General features: G+C 35.1%; 1 protein-coding gene across 4 annotated transcripts in view; it reads right to left on the bottom strand.

The window, feature by feature from the left end:
* Positions 1-25,576, bottom strand: part of LOC127874432 (uncharacterized) — a 164,726-nt gene that overhangs the window by 79,565 nt on the left and 59,585 nt on the right. The window contains exons 1-8 of one of the 4 annotated variants that reach the window (XM_052418752.1): positions 19,059-19,185; positions 16,619-16,779; positions 15,351-15,558; positions 13,901-14,139; positions 13,036-13,213; positions 11,961-12,105; positions 11,563-11,668; positions 10,407-10,858 (exon numbers count right to left, since the gene is read on the bottom strand). In XM_052418752.1, coding sequence (XP_052274712.1) covers positions 10,625-10,858; positions 11,563-11,668; positions 11,961-12,105; positions 13,036-13,213; positions 13,901-13,948 — 711 coding nt within the window. In that variant the 5' untranslated portion in view covers positions 13,949-14,139; positions 15,351-15,558; positions 16,619-16,779; positions 19,059-19,185 and the 3' untranslated portion in view covers positions 10,407-10,624. Of the gene's footprint in view, positions 1-10,406; positions 10,874-11,562; positions 11,669-11,960; positions 12,106-13,035; positions 13,214-13,900; positions 14,140-15,350; positions 15,559-16,618; positions 16,780-19,058; positions 19,186-25,576 lie in introns of those variants that run through there. The other 3 variants (XM_052418748.1, XM_052418751.1, XM_052418750.1) reach the window with 3 other exon arrangements.

Genomic DNA, 25,576 nt, shown 5'->3' with positions numbered 1-25,576 from the left:
TGTACCAGCTTAAAGCTTATCTTATGATAATATGAGAGAAGAAAAAGTAAACAGTGTATAGACCCGGTAATTGTGAAATAGTTATATAAATATCTATTCGTGGAAACTAGCACACAGAAACTAAGCTACTGTGGTTATGTTTAACAAATTCAAAACAGCCGTCAAATGTGCACCAACACCATCTGATGCAAATCAGCAACAGCACACTTCATTCCTGAAAAACACTTTAATTCACAGAAACACACATGTTAACAAGCAAATTCGTTGAATTGATATCCCCGCCAATATGCTTCTGGACACACAAGTGTTATATTTGACACTCAAAAAAGCATTTGTTCAAGATACAAAGGGCCATAACTCCGTTATTAACAGATGGTGTACAATGCCATTTGGCATGCATCATCATCTTATTGATATACATACCCATACCAAGTTTCAAAAAATTATGATAACCCTTAAAAGGCCATCCGTTTGTCATGCATATACGTTTATTAAAGTATACAATTGTATATTATAAGGCTGTGCAGTCGACTATCGCACTCTTCCCTTTCACCTTACATCATTTTGTATATCTAATACTTCTATATTTCAAGAATTAAAAAAAAAACTGTTTTAAAATGATGGCCAAAAGGCATGCAGAAATATGCAGTTTGCAGAGCATACAGCTTTAATGTTTGCTTGAGCTTTTTAAAATGTCGCTGAAACTAATAAGCCGGTCACACTGCGTTCTAGGGGCGACCCAGGACGCAGTGGGATCGCAAATTACTCTGTTTGGTTGTCATGAGAAGCCATTAAGACACCAAAAAACGCCCGAATCGGCGACCTGACGGGGACTTCTCTGGACACGTAAATAGTAAACGACATGCCTATGCGTTCTTACAGTTAATATAAGGAACGCCACAGCAGCAACGCCAATTTCTCAGTTGTGTCGTAGAAGACTGAAATGTGGAGGCCGTTACGTCACCGATGCTCGATTTGGTCGACCACCCATATCTTTTGCGTATCAACAGATACTAAATCCGTAGTGAATGCCATGTAAAGAACGAGTGCTTTCTCAGCCTGGAAGACATCTGCCTTTCCCTTATCGTTGCACGATGACATCGTTTTTTTGTGTTTTCTGAGTTACCCTTCTATTGTTTGTGCCTTCTGTCTGGCTCTGCTAGTAGACTTTGAGTAAGACCCTGAAACTTTCTGAGATGATTGCGTATTGTTTTGACTTTTCCCCGCCCACGACCCTTAGACTAGCGTATTACGCTAAGCTAGTGATATTATTAAAATCAAATGACGTCTTCACTTATTTAAGAATAAACAGAAATGAAACTTAATGAAGTAAATACATCGTGTGTTTGCACTCAACGCAGACGCTGTATTTTCGTTTTGCAGTATAATCGCAGTAGAGTTTAAGAACGCCGCGTACACGCAAAGTTAGCACGACCCACGACGTTATGGATGATGACATTTGTAATTTATTTGAAAACAAACACTTTGGAATGTTTGCCACGACTATCGGCAATTCCCCAAAACGGACTGTTTTGGTCGTAGAGAGGACGCAAATCAAGTGATACGCTGGTATTAAATCACAATAATGCCAAGTTATGTTTTTTCAATATCCACCATCTATAAATTTACAGGTAGAAGTATGAAACTAGATTGGAGTAGTACTAGGATGGAAGTACTACGTACTTACTGACATGCTGAATCACCTTTCTGACTTGTATTGAAGTGGCATTTATTCGATAATTGCTACATATAAAATGTTAAACTTGTTCAGGCTTTTCCTCTACAAACAACTTCCACTTGATATTGCGTTAAGCTTTCAATTCAATAATAAGGACATCTTATCTTGATGTTAAGGTAACACAAATTTGGTTATTATGTACTCGAGTACTCAATAGAATTAATGGATAACAGCATCATATTTATTTATATAATGCCGGTATGAAATTCAAGTTTTATTTGCACTTGAATATTTAACAAAATAGCGAAATTACCTAGATTTTGGAATATTTATATCTGATTTGTTAATATTTTGCTCACCGGTCTACAAACTACAATGTCATAATAACTGCTTTCATTCATTTCTTTAAATCTACAACTTGCGGAAGCTGCATTACGACATTGTCTGTACAAGAAGAGTAATTGTTTCGATAATTGCCCGGTATGGTCAGTATTTTATCATTAACTGTTTTAAGTTTCGTATGGAAATGGATATGTTGTTAACCACCGTGGGCAAAATGGGGTCAGAAGCTATACATGAAGTGTCTGTTTTGATCGCAATTAATCAAAACTACATAGTACAGTCATAGGAAAGCCTAACACGTGCCATATCAGGTTATTATAACAGGTTAATTGATAGGTGGGATTAAGTGCAACATAACAGTTATTCAGACTTGCTGCTGGATTTGTGCACTCGTTGATAGCAACATGTGTGTTGTTCCAGGCATGGGTAAAACGATGAACTTAATATATATAATTATTATACAAACTGAGTTATAATAATTGATCATAAAAACCTTTTTTCGCTGAGCTTTTGCTGCAATAATTGACCTTTAATTAGCTGTCTTAATCTTATTAAAACTGAGTATATAAATAATGCATTTTACTCTACTGAGCAACGTTTTTAAGAATACCATGTATTCGCCTTCCAAGAAAATAATAGTTGTAACTAAAGCATATACAAGAACCAAATCTAACTTGACCAATTTATCATATCCTTATTTAAGTTTATTTACTGACGAAATTATTAATTAGCACACCAATATATTAAACGTCTTTTTAAACGTTATTTTTTTATAAATAGTACATGTTTTTAAATAGATACCTCTCTGTTATTTTCCCCAAAAAATATGCAAATAGTTTAGCCGCCGCTTTATTATATCATACGGACTGTTTTCCCATTTTAAACGAATGGAGTTTAATTTGTAATCCAGCTAATTGGACATGCACTGTTTGGACGAATCGTATAAAGATCTGTCATGAAAAGTCCATACAATTTTGTCACTAGCCTGAATCTGATTGTTTTTTTTTGCGAACCTGTTTTTCTTATAATTAATATGGTTTCGAATAACATTACGTACATCTGAAGAAAACACCCTGTAGTAATAACATTATGCTCATTTGAAGAATGGACCGAACAATTATCGGATTCTTATTCTCTTTAACTCATAATGTCAAAAAATAAATCAATATTGTGTCTGTTCTTCAACTTATCATATTATATATTCATATAAATAAATGTCATATTAAATCCTGTTACTTGGCAAGGCAGACGCAGACGCCGCAGAGAATGGTAGTATAGCGTATACATGCTTCCTATATTGTTAAATAGTGTGTGCTTGTATGACAGACCGATGGTGGGTTAAGGCAAATAATAATTATTAATTCCGATTGAGCACCAAATAATTTTCTTGGAGTTAAAGTTAAGTCCCTTACGGGTTATGAATACACACGGACAAAATAATGTGATATGTTTGTTTAATATCACATTGATTAATATATTGACTGCTTACATCGTAGCATGTCTTAGTATATACTTATCCATACTTAAAATATATCGCCCCGAAAAACGAGCTCACAAATTTCCTTTACAGCGGATTTTATTCCTTTTAGAAACTGGTCATTTTTTCGCAGAACTAGTTTCCGCGTTTTCCAAATCCTACATTTATCACACGAGAATCGGGTTAAAATTGAGGCGCCTAGAATCATCGGACGTTTTTGTATTATTGATCATGTGTCCAACCATTTGCTATCAGATAACCCAACATTCAGTTCATAGTTTGTTTCAGTATCATAATACGCCATATTGACATACATATCATATTAATATCAAGTAAAGTGAATTAACCTTCAAATTGAGTTATCGGATTACACGAACAGAAGATTTCAAAGAGACGTCTTTAATTTCGGACAAGCATTTTCATATATGAACAAAAATGATATATTTTTGTCCTTGTAAATGTATTTAGCTTTAAGTTTCAAATTTCAAAAGATTGAAAAAATCTATTTAGATCTTCCAAAATCGGAAATAAAGATTACCTAAATGCTGTTTACACTGTTCGTATGTCGTTCGACCTGCTTAACTACAAGGTAGTCTTGGTCTTGTTTCACTTGAAACAAGGTATCATAAAGGTGAATATTCGGATGACTTTTACACTATTACGAAAAAAGATTTTATTGAAAAAAAAAAACAACATTCTGCTCATGTTCGTGTGTAAGTCAAGTATTTTCTTTCAATAAAGCGCAAGTTAGTTTGTTACTTTAAATACAAATTGAAGAGACAGACATTCTGAAAACATTTAAAATCGCTTGAGATGTTGCCAGATCAAAACGAAATGGACACCACCTGCATCGATCGGCGAAGAGCAATTCACGTATGACAAAACCAAATCTAATTTTATTAAAAATATAAATATATTTAAATTCGAGTAAAAAGTGTTCCTGTTATTAAACATCTAATATAGTTGTACAAATGTGGTATTTATGTGGTTTTAATTCACGCAGGTCAACTTATTAGTTATACACAGACATGTATCTGATATACATACACAAGTATTATTTTTGGATTGGAATAGCAATATAACTTTTTATCAGATAACCTCATGCTCTGAACGTGATACCATAGAAGGTTGATATACCAATGCGTCTTTGCGATACACGCATGAGTCATACGAATGACAGCTGGAGATATGATATGACATTCATTAATTTCTTAAACGGTATGCAAATTTCTATCCAGTAAGCTATCCAACTGACAAATCCCTAGGCTACATACGGTGAAGAATTTGAACGTAATGATAAAACAAACATGAAAACCGTGTGTGTGGTATACCGCAAATATATTAAACAAATATAAACTATTGCCATATGAGCATATAATTATTACAGTTTGGTTAGTGCACTTTGCACTGCTTTAACATCACTGATTGATGGTGTTAGATTTGGACATCATATGTATTATCAATATAGGCCTTTTGTAAAATATGAACACATCAAACGTTGCTCGATGAAATTGTGAGTTATATATACCATGTCCGTATATTTTACAAAAGTGCCATCTCGTTATTGGACACAGTTTATTGGCGTCGCACTGAAGTGCGGCGACTATTATGTAATGCGTTTTTTTCCGCTTATGGGAGGAGAAGTTATTTTTCGGATCAATGTATATATTTTTGTAGTCAGAATATCTTGCATAGTGGTGATTTTTTGTGTAAATTAGTGTAAATAAGTACTGCATTTGTGCCTATTACATTTACTACAACATTTATTGCCAATAATGTAAATCTAATTATTTTAATTAATAACTGATCACAGGGACTGGGCAATAGTAAAAGATCACAGGCACTGGGCAAATACGCGAACCGGTGGAATTTTCTGGTTTTGTATAAAAACAAAACATAATCAAATATATTTATTTTGTGGTTTTTCCAACAATAGCGCAGACTTTTGCTGTTCGAGTTTTGGTTAACGCGTATTTTCTTAAATTTTACAAGACGACAGCGATTACACGGTTTATTGCTTTATCATTTTGTACACACCGGTCTTACTGACAATAACGTAGTGACGTCACCATCTATGTATAGAATGATTGCTTTATTGATAACCGTTACACTACAGTCACTTATTAATATCTTAGTAAGAAGGTGATTTTTCAAGCGGTTCCATAGTGCAATGGTTGCACGCTCGCTTCACATGTGAGAGGTCCAAGGTTCGAGCCCCAGTAGAATAAAATTATTTTATTTGTATTCTATTTGTTTTGATGTAGACATTTTAGTTTAGGTAAATGTGCTGTTTTATTAATACCATTTTTTGTTTTAATTATGCCCAGGAAATATATGTGTGAGAGGGTTGGGGGTTCGTAAACACATTGAAACTTTTACAGTGTTTTCATATCAATGAGTACTCAACCCCAATCGTAAATGAGCAACGTAAGAATAAGTTCAGAATCATCTCCCCTTGAAGTTAAGAAAAATATGAAATTACGCTTACAAGATAAAGCAGATTTTTTAAAACCTACACAGTTCTGTTCCATTAATGAAAACTGTACACGGCTGCCAGTAAAAAAAGGAAACCAATGTAAATAAAATGAGCTATCATGAAATAATTGGGGGTTACAACACAAAATCATAGATAATGGTTATTTGGGGGTTTTAACACAACATCAAAGATAATGGTTATTTGGGGGTTATAACACAAAATCATAGATAATGGTTATACCAGTATCTTTTTCTATTTTGTTTAAAATAATCGGTCAATATATTAATATTTACAGTAGAAAAAAAAATCGTTCCATGTTACTTCATTGAATGCCTTTTACACTGAAATTCCCGACGCCCTTTGATGCTTTGCATCAATACTTATCTTGTATTTAACTTCAAATTACTTTTTTTCTCAGCCATTTTTAGCATGCGAATTTTTTATCGCGTAACACGTGGTATAACATGACTTCTCAATATAATTATTGTTAACAATGGTATGATGAAAACAATATACGAAGGAAGCTAACTTTCAAGTCTAGTACCGATGCAATATTAATGTATGACGCGTACGTACTTTCGCACACAATTATTGATTAACAGTCTTAAAATAAGGGTCATACAAATTCCAAAGTCACACTACACAAACCAACGGTTCTTATCAACACGAGTTTCGATCGATGCCGCTGATCTGATAAAAACGCAATTGTAGTTTCCGAATGTATTCTCGGTAATATGAAAACTTTTAACCTGTGTGCCTGCCCTGGGGATCGAACCCGTGACCACTAGAAGAAAAGTTTACTTGTAATCAATAACCACGCAAGCTTTTGGAAACGTAGTTAAAACCCTATGTCGGTAATACACGTGTTTGCTACATTATCAATTCAAAGCGTTCTAAAATGTTTAATAAATTTGACAATTTATATATATGATTATCAATAAACGGACGTATTTTTAAAACATTTTTTCCTAAGTCCGGAGTGTTATTTTGCTTTTGTTGAATTTAGTACATACACTCTTGTTTAGAATATTAACTTTTTTTTTTGCCAATCTGGTAGACAATTTGAAGACAATTTATGTCGTGTCTTCGAAAGGACACGGGTAATCCGAAAAGGAAGTGGTGACAATCTACTAAGACATCTCATTCCCGCTCCTTGTGTGCTGCGTCGCTTATATGACCGTTCTGGATGTCACCGGCTGTTGACCCAAACGCCAGAACTGTTTTCCTAGCACGTTGAGCGTACTGAGTACCACCGTCGTGGGAAATTTCCATAATCTGCATTGAGTCATACCCTCCCTCCCCCCCGAAGAACTGGTAGACATCTCTGCTCCAGCTCCGCCCCCGTCTGTCCTCTACTGCTGCCACCTCCGCAGCTTCCGTACCTCTTCAGACCATGAAAAGAAATATATATCCACCCACTGATAATTAGCAGTCAGCTCGGCGATCGTGCCGATAAGTCTTCAATTAGATCCTATGCATGTGACTCTCGCTTCGGTCGTTACGTAAACGGTCCAGCTGCTGACCGAGGGGAAAAATATTGCTAGTATGTTGGGTATATACAATACCACCTTCGTTGCATTTAATTTGTCGGCTGACAAAAGCTCTTGACTAATAGTTAATAAGAACAGGGTTTCGATCGGGCCAACAAACAATACGTTTAAGAGCTCTAATGCGATTTATATCACTGCTAAAAAGAACTTTTATAGATGGTACATGCAAAGAAGACACTAAAGTCATTTTCATGCCCTTATATTTTCAATTACGTTAGAGACCTTCAAAAAAGGACCTTTAAGGTGTCATCATATTAAAATTCCAGCAAATTATATTTCATTGTCCGTTTATAAATTTCAAGAAGAAATCTAACCACATGATTCAGCATACTTTTTGGTATGTGTTCAACAGTTTAATACAATTATAAATATAAGACATCAAGCATTGAAATTGTTCTTCCAAGCTATGTTACAGGTCATTAGAACTTTGAAATCATCCATCACATGCACCACATGTGACATGGAATTCTAACTATATGATGCTGGTTCAGAAACCGTGTCATCAGAACAAACAAGACAATAACGTAGGCAGTGTGTAAACCGCCACGGCAGCATTGTTGTTAAAAGAGTACATCGACCTAGCTAGAGTACTTGTTGAGTTATAACAAATTCAAGATTTCAGTGTTTGCTTATTTCTTCTATAATAGCAAAAACAATTATGAGTGTTGTCTGACGAAAACAAGGATATCTGTAAAACTGATGAATGCTCCCCAATGATGCTTTGTCGATATATGGTTTTCTGCAAGTCATTCCTTCATAAGACTTCCTGATGTTCTTGGTGATCATTTCTGACACTCCGTAGTGTCTCAGAAGTCTCCAGAGGGACTCCAGGTCAACGCTGTCGAATGCCTTTTCATAGTCAATGAAGTTTACATACTACGGTGAATTCCACTCCAGGGATTGTTCCAGAATGATGCACAGGGTTACAATCTGATCCGTGCACGATCTCTCCTTTTGAAAGCCTGCTTTTTGGTCATAGAAATGCGGGTCTACTGCGTCTTTAACTCTGTTCAGCAGGATACGATTAAACACCTTTCCTTGGATGGACAACAGTGTGAATCCTCGGTAGCTGGAGCAGGAACTGAGGTCGCCTTTCTTGGGAAGCTTGATGAGGAAATCCTCTTTCCACTCTGATGGAATTTCTTCTTCTTACCATATCTTACTGAAGAGCCGATGTAGTAGCTCCACATTGGTCTCCACGTCAGCCTTAAGCGCTTCTGCAGGTATGCTGGCAGGTCCTGTAGATTTGCCGTTCTTTAATTTCTTGATTGCGCTGCTGATCTCTTCTTTTGTGGGAGTGCAGCACTTGATTGGCAGATCGTTTATAGCCAGCGGAATCTCCGGTGGATTCGCAGGAGCTGGCCTGTTGAGTAGCTCCTGGAAGTGCTTAATCCACCTCTTCTTTTGCCCTTCATCATCTGTTATTACTCCTCCATTTGTGTCCCTTACTGGCCTCTCTGGCTTGGCAAACTTTCCTGCTAATCTCTTGGTGATGAAGTACAGATCTTTAGTTCTGTTCTGATAGGCTGTCTCTTCCGCCCCTGATGCAAGCGTCTCTAGGTAGTTCCGCTTGACTGCTCTAATACTTTGCTTGACGCTCCTATTTGCTTCGGTGTACTCTTCTTGTGCTTTCATTTGTGCGGCTCGTGTTCTGCTGTGGTTGACACTTGCCTTCTTGTTTCGTCTTTCCGCAACTTTCTGAAGTGTCTCTGCTGATATCCACTCCTTGTGGGTGTAAGACTTGGAGCCCAGTATTTCTTTGCATGTTGAAGTCGCTGCTTCTTTCACGTTCTGCCACTTTTGCTCTATCGTCCCTTCTTCAAGCAGCTCCTCTAGGACCTGGAACTTGTTAGAGAGAGTGAACTTGAACTCTTTTTGCTTCCAGATGTCTTTCAGTGTAGCAGTGTTGTAACGTTGGCGTTGGCTGGATCACCCTGCCCAACATTGCTTCAGCTTCAGTTTCAATCGGGAAACAAGGAGCTATGGTCCGAAGCCACGTCTTCTCCAAGCTTGACACGTACATTCTGAAGAGAGCGACGAAACTTGCTTGCGATTGACAGGTGGTTAATTTGGTTCTCCGTTGACAGGTCTGGTGACACCCAATTTGCCTTGTGTATCCTTCTGTGATGGAAAACATTTCTTCCGATGACCAGATTACTTGTGGCGCACAGGTCGGCGAATCTCTCCTCATTGTTGTTCATCTCGCTTAACCTTTGCTTCCCCATGATCTCCTCATATCCTCGGTTTTCACTGTCGATCTTGGCACTCATTAGAATGATGAGGTTTCTCTTTGGTCTGTCTTGTATGATGGTTGACAGTCTATTGTAAACGTTGTCCTTCTCATTCTCTTTACTGTCGTCCGTCGGCGCAAAGCACTGGATTATGTCTACGTTGATCCTTTTCTTCTTGGTAAGGAAAGAGGCCGCCATGATCTGTGGTTCATGTGCCTCCCAACCGATAAGCGCTCTATATGCCGACTTGGAAAGCATTAGGGCTACTTCCTGGGTGTGTGCTGCATCCTCCTGCACACAGCATCATGTATGTAAATAAACATACATAATTAACCTCACTTCAGCATTCATAAACAATAAATATAAGAATATTCGTGAATTCTATTTCACAAATGCGTATCACTCAAAACCGAACATGTGTAAGCATATAATGTTTAGTCACTAACGTAAATATTAGTAATTTATAGCCACCACAATATTCGTGAACAACAAACAAACATTCAACAAGCTGTATATAAAGCAATTCACTTAAGAAATTCAAAAGTTCGCTAAACACAGTAAAAACTACCATTTAACATTGAACACTTAAAATACAAGTTTATATTTAACCTTCGTACATCAAATTGAACGAATAAGTCTTAGTGAATACAATCATCATACAGCGTGGGTTTGAGCGAATACAATGCATTTTAAAATAGTATAAAAATCAATTTGTTACAAAAATTATCAATCTATATATAAAAGTAATATTCAGTTTTCTGTACTCAATAGAAAGGATTTTAAGATATGTTGTCATTTGTGTTTCATACGAAGCAACACACGCTGGAAGTTACTGTTTATCAGTTGAGCCTTGTTCTGGGAAAACTGGACTTAATGCATATGTGTTTCGCCCAGGCTAATCAGGGACGTTGGTGTTTCGTACGAAGTAACACGCACTGGAAGTAACTGCTCGTCCTTGGTTTTAAGTGGTGCAGGTATGTCTGTTAAATGCGATGCAGTTACCAATGTAAGGTACCCGTTGTCAGGCTGCGATATCGAACTTGCGACGTCCTCTATTTCATCATAGACCGCACCATCCAGCTCGAGGTATGAATGTCTGGGCTTCTGTTCAGAACGGTGCTTGGTTAGACAATGTACAGAATATATTTATTAACAATATACGCCTTTTCTTTACATATCATTTTGTATACTCGTGCAATTAAATACTCTATTATATGGAATTAACAAAATAGTTGTTACTTTCATTTATTGTTTGTCACTTTTTAAAGCATTTCATTCACTTTTATTTAGTATTAAAGCTGGATAACTTATTGCCGTCATTTCACAGTTTTAATCCGTTTTAAACGGTAATTTTCATGTAATGCACTAAACCTAGCTATACACATATATACCAATACACCACTTTTATCTTAATAATATTTTTATAATTAAGTATTGAGCAAAGATACTTAATTATATATGGCGGTATCATAGTTACACATTGACTGGACATTGACTTTTAAGGAGCTGGAGCGAAACCCAGATCAGTTGTTCGTTTCAGATTGAAGTTTCTTAACATTTACTCTACATGCAAGAAGGAATAATAAGTCTTTAAGAGCTATACATATATTTTCGTAAACTTAACCAGAAGGTCCGAAGAGAAGGGAGGGTTAAGCAGAAGAGATTATGAGCAGCAGTTTTATATTAAGTCTTTCTCTCATCACCGAAATGCGTTGTTTCCAATTGTATAGTAAACTCTATACTCTACTTGTATTTTTAAAGCAATATCATGTACACGAATGTTTGCTTACAATTGGTTGACAACTTACGGGAAGGGGCTTCGGCACATTGTCAATGTCTGTGGGCACATCACATTTATCAGCTTTTGGAGAGTATCGGGAATATGGATCTTCAGTATGCAGCTGCCTTCGGCGTCTTCAATTACACATGTTAAACTTCAGACATATAATTATACGACAACATGTGTGTACACTTATTCCAAACTATGTGCACAAAAACTCGTGTTACTTAGAGAGTGCACTATCTTAAATGACTGAATGAATAACTCTCACACGTATGAGCATCACATACATAGTAAAACTAATTGAATTGTTGCAGATATATTATTTGACAGCATGTAAAGAAAAATATTTGTTTTACTTGTTAAATATATATTTCTTCACGCGAAACGCATACGTGAAATTTAAAATAATATCACTTAGCTTACCTTTTGTAAACGAAGACAACATCTGCTGCCGCGACGAGAACTATCACAAAGACACCAATTCCAATGCCGACGTATCCAGATGTCGAAACTGAGCGTGATTCAGGCGCTTGAGTGAAAGACACAGGCGCATGAGTGGTAAAATCCGCTAATTTGGAAGTAAAATCAGAATGATGGTGATGAATAAACGATCGAATTTAGCAAAAAGTATTATTACCTTTATTAATCCGAACGAAAGCTGAACCTGGTATATCAAAAACAAGGTTAAGGGTCGGCATTCAAAATAAGGGTCGGTCACGGTTATGTAAACAAAAAACGTGTTATTTTGCGCCTGAACATTATTTTTGTTCTCATTAATTTGTTGAGTTTTTTAATGATTGAATGATTGAACTTAATTCCGTTTAAACCTGGAATAAAACATAAGTTTTAGGTGGACTATATTTAAAGTATAATTGAATTTTACAGTAAATTAAACACGACGTAACTTTGCAAGTATTATTGATTACATACAATATAAACTTGTTTAAGATTTGGATAATAAGTAAGATGACACGAAATGTGATTTAACGTAGAGAAAAAAAATATTTTCAGGGGAATTAAAAATAATAGAAGTAAACGTAACTTTTCATGTCATGTTATTTTCTGACAATGTTAATCAACAAGTTAGCTTAATTTGCCCAAAAATTCACTTATTTATTACACGTATTGTGTTAAGGAATATGTACACTGACGAAAATAAGAGGTTGTACTTGGTCGAATGATGCACGGTAAAGATATGAATAATAATATTGTAGTAAAAATCAAATTAGTTATGCGTCATGGCGTCCGGGCAATATAGTGTTCGAACTTTTTGTTCATAGGTATGAAGAGATAAAAGCGGATACAAGAAGACTCGTGATCAGTCATCTTTGTTCTGCAGCTGTATATCTAGAACATAAGACATCCGTATCCATTTTAAGGCCGATTGTCTAAAGATATTTCATGTTCAAATCCATTTTGATAATATTTCGAAGGTACATTAGACGATGATATTCGCAGAAAACTATAAAACAATAAACTAGGTCATTTGTTAATGTACCATTGCCTTTGAAAAGTTGACACGTGCCCGTGGGTTCGGGATTAGTGATGACTCCTTTCCATAACACGTGGAAGGACCACTGGAAGTTGGTGAAGTCCGTGTTGTTTTCGTTTGTCAGGACGAACACCTTGTCCGACCTGTTGAGGCTTGCGGGGGACAGAGTGAGCATGTTCCAGTTCTGTGAAACAGAAACATTTCCAGGTAATATGAGTCGTGTACGGAGAAAACTGGGCATAATGCTTGTGCGTAAAGTGTCGTCCCAGATGAGCCTGTGCAGTCCGCACAGGCTAATCAGGGACGACACTTTCCGTTTTAACTAGATTTTCGGTAAAAAGGGACTTCCTTTAAACGAAACATACCATTAAAGCGGAAAGTGTCGTCCCTGATAAGCCTGTGCGGACTACACAGGCTAATCTGGGACGACACTTTACGCAAAAGCATTATGCCCAGTTTTCTCAGAACACGACTCATATGATAAATCTGTAGCGTGGGTGTGCACCAACAACGGCAGCTACAATTAGATGCATAACTATTAGAAATACATTCTACGGAACTACAATTTTAATGTTTAGTTAAGTTATCGATGTCCCTTCATATTCGATACCGTATTATTTATGGAGATGTTGATTGCAAAATTACTATTTTTTAATTTATTTAAGTTTTACGCGACATCGTTGTATTTTATGATTGTCAAGGAGAATATTACATTTTAAAAATAACATAAAAAAACACCACTTAATTTTGTTTGTATTTATAAATACTAGATAAATGTTTTCATCGACCTTTTGAACAAACACATTATACAAAAATCGCCTTGGATTATGTTAAAGCTAACAGCAAAGTTGATTGATATATAAAAGCTTACCACGACATCTTGTACGTCTTGATTGAACATGACTAACAATATCGCCATCCTGCCGGAAACCAATCCTATTTGCGGTGCGCGGAAGTTGCAGTAATACTGGATCCTAAGTAAACCGGACTCTTCGGACCACGGCTTTGAGCCGCGCTAAATTTTTTTTTTTAATCGGAGTTTATTTACAGGTCCTACCGGCCTCTTCACGAGGTTTTTGAGGTCCGACCTGGAGCCGCGCTCAATCGGAACTGAAACCAATTTAAATGTTTTTATGGGTTAATTTCATAACAATCAATTTATAAACGCAATTTTATTTTAGTGTTGTTATCGAAATGACTCTAGTGTAAATGATTGCGTGTTCTGAAATTATTGTGAAGTTTTAATAGGTTTCGCATTAATTGAACACTTCTATATTTGTATTATCTTCAAATTTTTTTGTACATCTCTTATTTGAACTCTATAATATTCACATTTTGTATTCATTTGAATGCGGAAAAGTAACGGTGTGTATTCGACCTGAAAAAGTTATTTATCAATTGTAATTGCATTAAATATTTTATAAAACCAGTTAAGATTTCGCAAGAAAGTGTTTTGCTTCAAGACACAAACGATTTGATTATATGATAAATGGAATACTAATGTCTACAATGAATCTAAACTTCATACAAAAATGTGATTAAACTTCACATATAATCACGTTTACGCTGAGTTAAAGGGTATCTAATGGTACTGATATAGGCTTGCGTTTAATGTGAGGCATATAAAGACATGGCCATTTGTTTGCACTGGCATTTCCAACAAAAATAGTTAAGGTAGGTCGAAAACGTTAGTTTCGCGAGTTCGAAAAATTGTTTGCAGAGTTAATAATTAAATAAGGAAATATGCAGAACTGATTGACAAGTTATGTGTTGAACTATTTTAAATGGCCAAAACATTAAAGTTTGCGTCAATAAAACATTCTAAAAGCATGTGTGTCTGTTACAAAAATGTTTATGATCGTTACCAAATATAGGATGTGTCGACTTAGTGGAAGGAAACAACACTTGTATTTAACGCCAGAGCAGTATTTAAAGTTTAATTAAGTATAAGAGTTTGTTCAACTTGACGTAAAATTGGAAGAATGATTGGACTTAAATTCATTTAAACCTTCAGGGTCGACACTTTCCGCTTTTATGGTAGTTTCACCTTCAAGAAAGTTTTTTCTAAGCCAAAGTCAAGTTTAGGCGGAAAGTGTCGTCCTGGTCCTGCAAATGTATTTACAGTACAAAAATGACATCCATTTTAATTTCAAGGCAATCGTCTATTTTTGTTAATTTCGTGTTTCAATCCGCTCTGAGACATATTCCGATAGCACCTTTGACGATGAAAAATAATAATGAAATGGTAATAATAAAATAACGAAACTTTTGGGAGTAAACCGTTAAACAAACAAGTAGGTCTTTGGAAAATGTCCGATTACCAGTGACGAAATCAGTGACGAGCTGACATGTTCCAGTGGGTGCGGGGGTGGAAGTGCGGACGGGAGGACCATAATCGATGTCTCCTTTCCATACCACGTGGAAGGACCACTGGAAGTTGGTGAAATCCGTATTGTTTTCGTTTGTCAAGACGAACACCTTGTCTGGACGGTAAGCGCTTGCGGGCGACAAAGTAAGCATGTTCCAGTCCTGAGAAAGAGGAAAACTTCCGGGTAATATGATATATCAGTTCCGTGGGTGTGCAGCTATACAAAGCTTTGTTCACAAAGTGTTTACACTCTTCGTGACAAACATTGCAATTTAAAGTTTAACTATCGATGTCTAAGCGTTTGTGGTATCGTCTGACATACAGTGGTGTTTATTGCAAATTCTTCGTGAAGAGGGATCGAAACAAAACGATGTATTATTTCCGATGACTTTTTGATCGTGTTTTCGAATGTTTATTTAAGTGTTAGATATACGTTTTACATGACATTGTTGTTGTTTGTTCTCCAGTGAGTGTGAAGGAGAACAATACCGGTTAAGCATATCATAAAAATGCATGATGTTTTAAAAAGAGCTGTGCTTAATTTTCTCTATCACACATTCAAACATTCTTTCATTTCACATCAATAAATAAATTAGTTTATCGACCGTTTAAACTAACACATTATATAAAACAGAAATATAAAAAACAATATACATGGCGTTGATGTTGATTGATTTTTTTGTTTTGTTTTTGTTGGCTGAAAACGACCGTCAGTAAATTCAGTAAGATTACAGAGTTATGAGTATTGGCGGAGTTTTTTTTTTCTGAACAATTCTTTGCCGCATTATATCTAATTCATATAAATCAGGAGGAACTTATTTACAATCTTACGTATATTTTACTCTGAGAGTGTAAAATCCGAACAAAGGCTAGTATTTGTGACAACAAACTTGGAGCTGAAAATGTGGTGTGCCAATGTTTATGAATCGCCTTGTCCATCACAAAACTTGAGGGAGCAAAATATTCATTAAAACTCAGCAACTCGATAAGTACCCGTGTATGCGGTGCAGAACGTTTTCTATTTAGCTTAGTTAAGATATTTAAACAAGTGCGATTGTTCCAGTCATTCATTCGTGCATACTGGCTTAAAATTTCTTCAACATTTTATTGGCCGTAAATAAAGCTCAATTAATGTGAAGACATGAGTAAGACAGCTACGCCAAATAAGCCTAGGATAATTTTCACGCTAAAAGAGCAATTGCTTGATATATCAATGCTTACCAAGATATCCTGTACGTCTTGATTGAAAATGACTAACAATCTCGCCGACCTGCTGGTGACCAAGCCTACTTCTGGTGCGCGGAAGTTGCAGTAATACTGGATCTTCAGTAACCCGGTCTTGTCGGACCAGGGGTCCGGACCGCGCACAAATGGAACTGAAACTGTGGTAAAGTTATGCAATAGTAATGGTATTATATATATAATAACATGGTACTGTCCTCAAATTGTGTAATATATCTGGTGAGGCAAAATAACGGCAAGGCTCGCCGAGCTGTTGTTTTATTCGCGCTGAGCCTGATATTTTACAGAATGATATGGGTCTAAATGTGCTTTTCTGTGAATCATACCTTTACTCCCGAGTTATTTAAAGACAGAACTAAAAATAATCCCTAAGACGCTTAATTTTCTTTACAGCGGGAATGAATATGTTGTATGACTTGTGTATTGTTACCTTATGAGCCATAGTGCTTAATACTTGTAAAATTTGAAATGTTTGCTATTAGCGTAGCTTTTTGTTTCTTATTTTCTCGGTTAAAAATTGTTAATTTAATTGAATCTGATTCTATTATCAAAAGTGAGAAATGTATATTAATTCAGATTATTTTGACCTACTTCCAAACCTTGACAGATGCAAACACTGTTATCGTGATATACCGAATTATACCAGACATCTTTTATCAGGCAGATATTTATGTTGTTGTATGATTAATGGTTATATTTTGTATCTTTAATTACACATGTAACATACATGGACAATTGTGTTTCCCCGATCAAAGCTCATATCAAAGTACTGCCGTCTTGACCCATAATGATTGTGATGTTTTAACCATTTTAATTGTAAGGGGAACAAAATACAATCCAATTATACAAAATATGCACTGATTTGCAATCTATAAAGAAGTTTATAAGATCCTTCCGCACACAAGGCTGCATTATGTGATGAATCACAGTGCGGTGCAGCACTGTTACATATACATTTACAGGACTCAGGAATGTTTAGGGAAAAATAAAATAAGGTTGCAATTTCCTGCCATTTACTTTTTTAATAACAGATATTCCATTTAAGTGTTGTCTTGTGCTGACAGGAGAAACCGACGTACCCGGTAAAAGAGCCTCACCTATCCGATATGTTTACTAAGAACCAAACGCACATGCGCCGGGAGCGGAGATTGAACCCAGGCCCCCTAGGTGAGAAGAGCGTTTTCAAAACACTTAGCTAAGCGGACAGCCCGATTTTGCTTGTGACGGCAATGGTTATTAATAACAAGAAATATCTTTAAAAAAGTTATACGGCGTTGATAGTTCAATGAACGAGATCAAGGATAGCGAATGTCTTTTTTCTGTGCAGTTCTTAGCTGCATCACACGCAGTACGGGATGTTACGCGGAGTTTTCGCGGCTTATTTTACATTATTACATATTGCTGGCCATAAACCTATAAATACAAAACAGAAAACCAAAAGAAGAATGGAAGTGAAATTAAAACATACGAGTCAACCGGCCACACGAGAAGTATCCGTATCTATAGGCGCGTTCTTCGAACAAACCTCTTTTAGTGGTTTGTCGGGCATTGCTATTTGATTCGATTATTAACAGTACCGATAATCATCGCGCTCATGCTTAATACATTGGTCAATATGGTGGAATAATTATTGTTAAATTAATCAAAAATAATATTTATCATTGTATTGTTGAAAACACATTAAGAATCTATATATTTCTGGTCTAAAGAAAATTCCAGGTCACCTAGTTCACGGATAGCGTATTTATTATATAACGAACTCCGGTGATGACCTGTATATAAACTCTGACATTCATACACTGGCCGCGAATTGACCCGATACCTCGCGGGTTGAAATGCAATGTATTAAAGTGAGGCCTCGCTTCCACTGCTCTTTATACTTTTACATGTTAACATGTTGACAAGAATATGGAAGTAAGTACTAAATATGAGAACATAGCCTATAAATATAAACGCGTTGCGCTGGTAGTTCTCTGAAAATGAAAGGTGCACGCACAAACTGTATTGATGTCGAGAATTGAGTGTAAAACTGTTTTATCTATTAAGCCTTTTCATTAGAAATAAAATTGTTTCATGCAGTAAAACAGTGTTACAAAGACGCGGATATGTTTCCAATGTTCTGGTGGAATACTCAAATCAGCCAATGGAATAAATGAAGTGTATTCATTCGTACCTAGCCGCGGGAAATTTTATTTGAATTTTATTGGACACTTACAAAGGTCAGGAGAGGTGAAAAGCTGGCTTAATACAGCTTACGCCGAAAAAGAGACAATTACTGCGAGGATTGTAGAAATTAAGTTTGTTGCATATTAAGTTATAAATAGATTGATTGTCATCACCATTGAACCCACATACCGCATTGCTGCCCTTGAATGACTAAATTACACATTTAAAAGAGGTGCTTTATTTTAATGCTTACCTAAACAAAATGCGTTTCCAAATAAGAGCACATACATCGCCAAGTGCATATGTCCATCTTTTCTCATTTCTGAAAATAAATTAAAATAGATATAATAAAGGCAATAATATGTAAATTTCTTTAAAACAAGTAATACTAACGGCGATAAAATCGATAAAAACCGTGCTAACAGCACAGGTATTTATTTATTTATTTATTATTTATGAAAAAGAAAAAAAAACAGCACAGGTAGCTTAAAACTGAACTGAACTTGCTTTCAACAAATCATAGTAATACAAATCAATTAAGTCTTATAAGAGAATTTTAAGATATGTGGGGACAATAACATGACGGTGGTATTCTTGGTATTTTAAACAGCTAAAACGATCGAAACGATTTATAAAAAAATCTTTATGCGCGAAAAATCTGACATGTCTAGCAAAGTCTTCAAAGGTTAGCGGAACAGTAATAGCGTAGAACTAGTTTTCCAGCGCCAAGGATACATACTACCAAGACATTATTGGAGACGAAGAAGGGTTTAAAAGAAAGTTCGTTGCAATGAAAAACCTTTTTACTGGGTAGATAGCAGGACAACTTACGCCCATTACATACAAGCGAAGTAGCTCTTGCTAATTACTTCATGCCATACTTTGCAGATAAGATTATTAAAATAAGTACTGACCTGGAAAATTTACCTCTCTTGAAACCAATACCTCCTCTTAATGATGAAATAAAACAACAAATATATCGATTCCATGCTCACCAAAAATACTTTTTAACTGCACTGATATTTATCCGGGAAAATACAATGTGACACATATTTAAAAAAAAGATACTGTTTGTCTCAATCCAATATTCGTTTGAGCATGTTTATTTCGGTGTTCAATTGCCCCTTTATTACGCACAAACCGATTATCTCAATTTCATCAGATATGGTAAAGGCAATTACTAAGTAACTCCAGGATGTCATAAATCACAGTTCACAGGCGAATGTCTGATCATTAAACACAACTGATATAACGGGAATGCACGAAAAAAAAAATACATACCACCACAAAGGTGGTAAACGCTATTTACAAAACAGGAAAACGATATAGATTTATGATATAAACAACTTGATATTTATCAATCACAATAAATAGTAAAGATGGTTCTTGTTACACTTATTGGCAGTTAAATCTGCGTTATTTGTATGTTTTTCTTTCAGTCTAATGTTCAAATTTATCAATACTGTAAACAAATTATTCAATTTAAAAGAAAATGAACAAAAAAAATAAATATTATCATGTACTTGCTTTATTTAAGGCTTCGGAGTATGGTTGATTCAAAGCAAAGCTTATATTTTCGACAGCCCCTTTAACATTATTAAAAATGCACTGGCATACCCATTACATTGAAAATAATAATTATATAATAATGCATATTATGATAATTATAATTTAGCCTATTGAAATCGCTGTTCCAAACATTATACGGCTTATTTATAATGATAACTTTGCTTCCTGACATTGTCAGTGATGAGTCCTCAGACCAGCTTTACTGGGACACTAATGAAAAACTCGTATTTTTATAAAGATGCAATTAGATGTATTTATATAAATTATTGTTACTAAATATGATAGTTTTGTTGTTATCATTATTTAGTTGTTATACTGTTTATTGCCGCATTTATTGTCAATTTAGTGAATAAATAGATGTCTGTATGCATATGTTTTACGTTCCTGTAACTACATCTTGTGCAAGTTAGAGCGCATGCGCGGAAAATCCTGAATGTAAACAATAACAATTAACATGTCTATATTGGAAGAAATTGTCATATGCAATAACTAACAAACACTACTGTGCATTTAATGGTCTACATAATCTGTAAATAAGTATTTTAAAATGTCCATATAAACCACTTTCGGGCTTATAAGCTGGCCAAAAATTTATTATGGTGCAGAAAGTCAGTATAGACGTTTGCCCTGTAAGTTACACTCTGACCGTGAATGAAGCCACGTGGTTCTTACGCGCAACAAATCGTATCATATATGTAAACATTTGCATAATGTTACTTTCAAATGCTGTAATGCAAAGTTAAGTTATAGAGAGGATAAGACCTCTGTTTACATTCGGACCAAATATCTCAACGTTTTACCAAAACCTTTTAGGACGCAAAGTGTTACTGTGAGTGAAACTACGTCTCATATCAATGTTTGTTAATATTTGTTTAACATTTGTCCGATTTTGTAAATGTATGTAGAATATAAAGAAGTGAAACTCCAGCCGCTGGAGCACTATTACATTTTTATTATATACAATTTGTTGGTCCTTTATTTAAGGCAAGTGACCAATTACCAAAACAGTACGAAATAGCACAATACGAATCACATACACAGAAGATGTAGATTTAACAATTCATCGAAACCATGCATATTTATATTTATCAAAGCTTAAGAACTATGACAACTAATTAGGAAAGACAACTTAAGAAAAGTTCCTTACTAAGAAGCAGGGCATTCCAACTACAAATCAATAGCACAGATATTTTAAGTGTTCCGAATCACTTACAAGTACTTATTTTACATCATAAATATTTTACAATGACATTTATTAAAACTTCTTTCACAACAGTCAACTCGCTTGATATTAAAGATGCACTGTTCAAAATAAATAAGTTCACCAAAGCATGTTTACTACTACACCAATACAAGCAGTCGAAGAATAATAATTAGTTTACTGAATAAATATGTCAAGTATGCACATATATAGGTCTTCAAACAGCAAAAACCAAGCAGTTTGTAAAAGAAAGCGCAGCGTTGCGTGAAACATAAGATAATTAGAAACACAAGCAAGACCGCCTAGATGGATCTAGAGAGTAAATAAGAATTGGGAAATGTGATGATTAAAAGTTACACGTCAATTAGAGAAACTCTGAAGAACCTGATAACAAAACTAAAAGATTAATATATAAGTCAGTTATTAACAAAATTGAGCTTCTAGGATAAAACTGGCTTTAAAAAGGAATGAGAGAAGCTTAACGAATCGATTGAGTCGATAGAAAAACCAATTATGTGAAGAATTTAGAAAAAGCAAATAATAGCACAATCAATCCGAAAACATGAAAAGAACATGAAATAACTTCAGAATGTGACAGAACTATGCAGCAAAGCAACAATATGAAAATTCGTGATATTTCTTGATTCAGCAACGAAGGTAGTACAATTCGTGAAAAACGATGGTGCAAGTCTGAGGCTTTCGGATACCGATACAGCTCTTCATCTTCCCAATACACACAACAATAACTCAGAAATTAAAAGTACGCTTCGTATCTTCGGGCAGTGAGAAATGAAGTTATGAGTCAGAGACGAAAAATGAAAAATAATGGGGTTTGTTTTATAAATGGAGACTGAACGCTACCCAATCTTTACATCTTGATATTTATTTAGAAATAGAGGAGTCACATGGTTCTGGTCATTAAATTGCGTCATTTTTTTTACAAAGACAGGTTCAGGAAGATCCAGTGTGTGTTACAAAAAACCATAAGCGTTTGACAGAAAAAAGTAAGTGCTAGTACATATTGCTATAATTTTAATATATATGACGCATATGTCTTCATTTTATGTGAGTTAATATAAATTTTAACTGGGTGGTCAATATGAACTCCTAATATATGTTTCCCGACATTAAAAATAGAATTGATTTAGTTTTTCTGCCATGTTTTTAATGCATTGCTTTTACTTATAATGTTGTTTATTTGTAAATAAACATACAAAATAAATAAGTGTTTTATATGTTTTTCAAGACTGACAGTGTCTTTGAAAAATTTACTTCTGAGCGCGTATAACATAGAAAAAATGGCAACTGTGCAGTGGGGAGTAACACAGGAGCAGGTGTGCATAGCTTAATACTGGAAGGTGGTAGGAGTCACTGTACGCCCGACAGGCAAGTGGAAACTGTGTTTTTTCATAAGTTTGAATTGGTCTTTAGTTGTTATAGAATTTCACAATGTGTTTATTCTCCTGTTCATGCAGTTATACTTTGTAATACAATTATTTTTTTTAATTCATATCTTATGTTCTATCATTTTTTTACAGGAATTTGGCTGCACGAGTCTGGTGGCTGGGACGAGGAAGCTGGGACGAGAGCTCAAGAGGCACTTTGACGTTTTGATCGACATGAGCCCAGTAAATTTGAGCTTGTAATGGCTATTTATAGCGCGCTTTCGAAGGCTTAATACAATAGTTACCTTAGAACGTTTATGAATACATTTCGTTACTGACACGCAATTAGTAAAAGTTTTTATTATTATTTTAGTTCAAGTTAATTTGGCAAAAAGTATGTCTGTTTTTAGCAATTTATTAAAACAATCATGACATTTTAAAACCAAAATGTATGAAGCAGTTATTGGTGGCTATTTATTATAAATGGACACTTTGCATTCCATAAAAGATGAAAGTCAAATAAAACTATTGTGCAGTTATATTGGGTATTTAATTATCACGCCGCGTTGATTAAATTAATCTATAAAATGGTATAATAGAACCATAACGATTTAATTAATGCCATTTAAAATCTTTTAACATGCAGTATTTTCCATAAAACCGATATCGAGATATTTCTTGGACATAACACTATAACAAGATATAATTGTACATCATGCTTGCCCCTTACTTGAAGCAAAGTCGTACCTGAAAGATTGACATTAGATCTCTTGATTTGAATTTATATTGTGCAATCACAAGAATTCTCTAGAAATTGTTCGAAACCACTGAAATGAAATAAGTTCTTTTGAGCTCAGACTTTGACCTGATGACCTCAATTTTTACCAATTTGCATTATCGTAAGTAAAATAATTCTAAAGGCATTGTGTGTAAACGAAATTTATGTTACAATACTTTTTCAGCTGACAAAATCAACGAGCACAACTTTAACATGGCCCAGCCCTTTTTGGGCCGCTTGAAAAACTGTGTTTGGGTCAAATGTTTGGTACGAAAAAAGTACTTTTCCCCCAAATATAATCGCAGAATTCCCAAAATTTCGGCTTCGAGGACAATTTACAGTTAAGTACTAGAGTTTTGCCTGTTCAACATTCACAGTTAGTTACTCCGGTACCGGTAGATAAATACCAATCTTTAATTTATGTTTTATCAGTATCAAATTACGGTGTGAGTTTGCTATTAATTTGCATACGTAAACCACTTTACAAAATATGTGTGAAAACAAGCAGATACATAAACAAGGCTAGTAACGTCAGTTTTAAAAAATCCTTGTGATAAAAAACAATAAATATAATAAAAAAGTATATATTGAGGAACCAGCATTTACTTTACTGAATATTACCATGATACATAAGGCAGCAATTTTTCACATTTTACGATTGCAACACGAAGAGATGCTTTTTTCCCTGAACATAGCTCGCTTAAAAAAAATCCGATGCTTTGTCTTAAAGGGTCCTTTTCCCAGACTTTGGCATGTATTGAAGTTTGTCATTAAATGCTTTATATTGTTAAATGTAAACATTAGATCTAAAAAGCTCCAGTTTCATAATAAGAATACAATTTAAAAAAGAGAAAAAAAAGTAACCGTCTACTGGGCTCCAACAACTGACCCCTGGAGTCCTGGTGTAAAAGTCTACCGCTTTGACCACTCGATCATCCGAGCTCATACAGTGAGTGCGGTATTTTATACTTTATATAAGCAATCCTCGTAGTTTCACAAAATATTACGACAACAACAGACCTCACCAAATTATTCAATCGTTCCGCGTTGCAACGCTTTATCATTTCAGGTTTTTAAATCGTAAAAGATGCATGCAATTGATATTGTAGAGCATAGTAAATGTTCAGTATTACTGTTTTCTCACAAATATCATAACTAAAACTAAAATTTGCGAATCTGAAACAACTTTTTTTTAATTTTGTCAATTTACCAAAACGTAAAAAGGCCCCTTTAAAACATTGTCAGGGTATATATATATTTAATGGATTAAAAGAAAGCATAATTTGAAATTGTATTTCCGCCACAGCTACAGTCATATGTTTCTATAATGTATAACGAAATTCTCGATATGGTGGTCTCACCAAGAAGAATGGTCTTTAAATGAGACATTCATTGCGAAAGTGATTGTTTATGAAAAAAACAACACTTTTATGTATAATTTTGCAAAGTGTCAGATGGTAATATTTCGTACACAGGTTTGCATTGAATGGTGTGCACACAATGAAAAATCTGTTGTTTTTTTATGATAATTTTACACAGGTCATTTCCCGCTAAAATTCTATGCCATATGTTGGTGTGAATGAACTTTTTATGCCCCCAACCCATCATGGAAAGATAGCTTTCCGTGAATATACCTGTGCACCTTAAAATAAATACGTGCCAAATACGCGCTTCTGAGATGAACGTCATCGACAACACTAGATGTTCAAGGCTTTCTTTTAGTCGATCGGTCAAACTTATGAGTATACACCCAACAGTGTTCTTCAAGTAATGATCTCAGCCAAGTTCCAGCTGTCCACACAATTCATCTTAGCCAAAAGACGTGCTTAAACGTGAAC

This window comes from Dreissena polymorpha, chromosome 3 (genome assembly GCF_020536995.1).
Source record: "Dreissena polymorpha isolate Duluth1 chromosome 3, UMN_Dpol_1.0, whole genome shotgun sequence".
Classification (NCBI taxonomy): domain Eukaryota; kingdom Metazoa; phylum Mollusca; class Bivalvia; order Myida; family Dreissenidae; genus Dreissena; species Dreissena polymorpha.
Note: the sequence above shows the minus strand (reverse complement) of the source record. Positions and strands in the feature narration are given on the sequence as shown.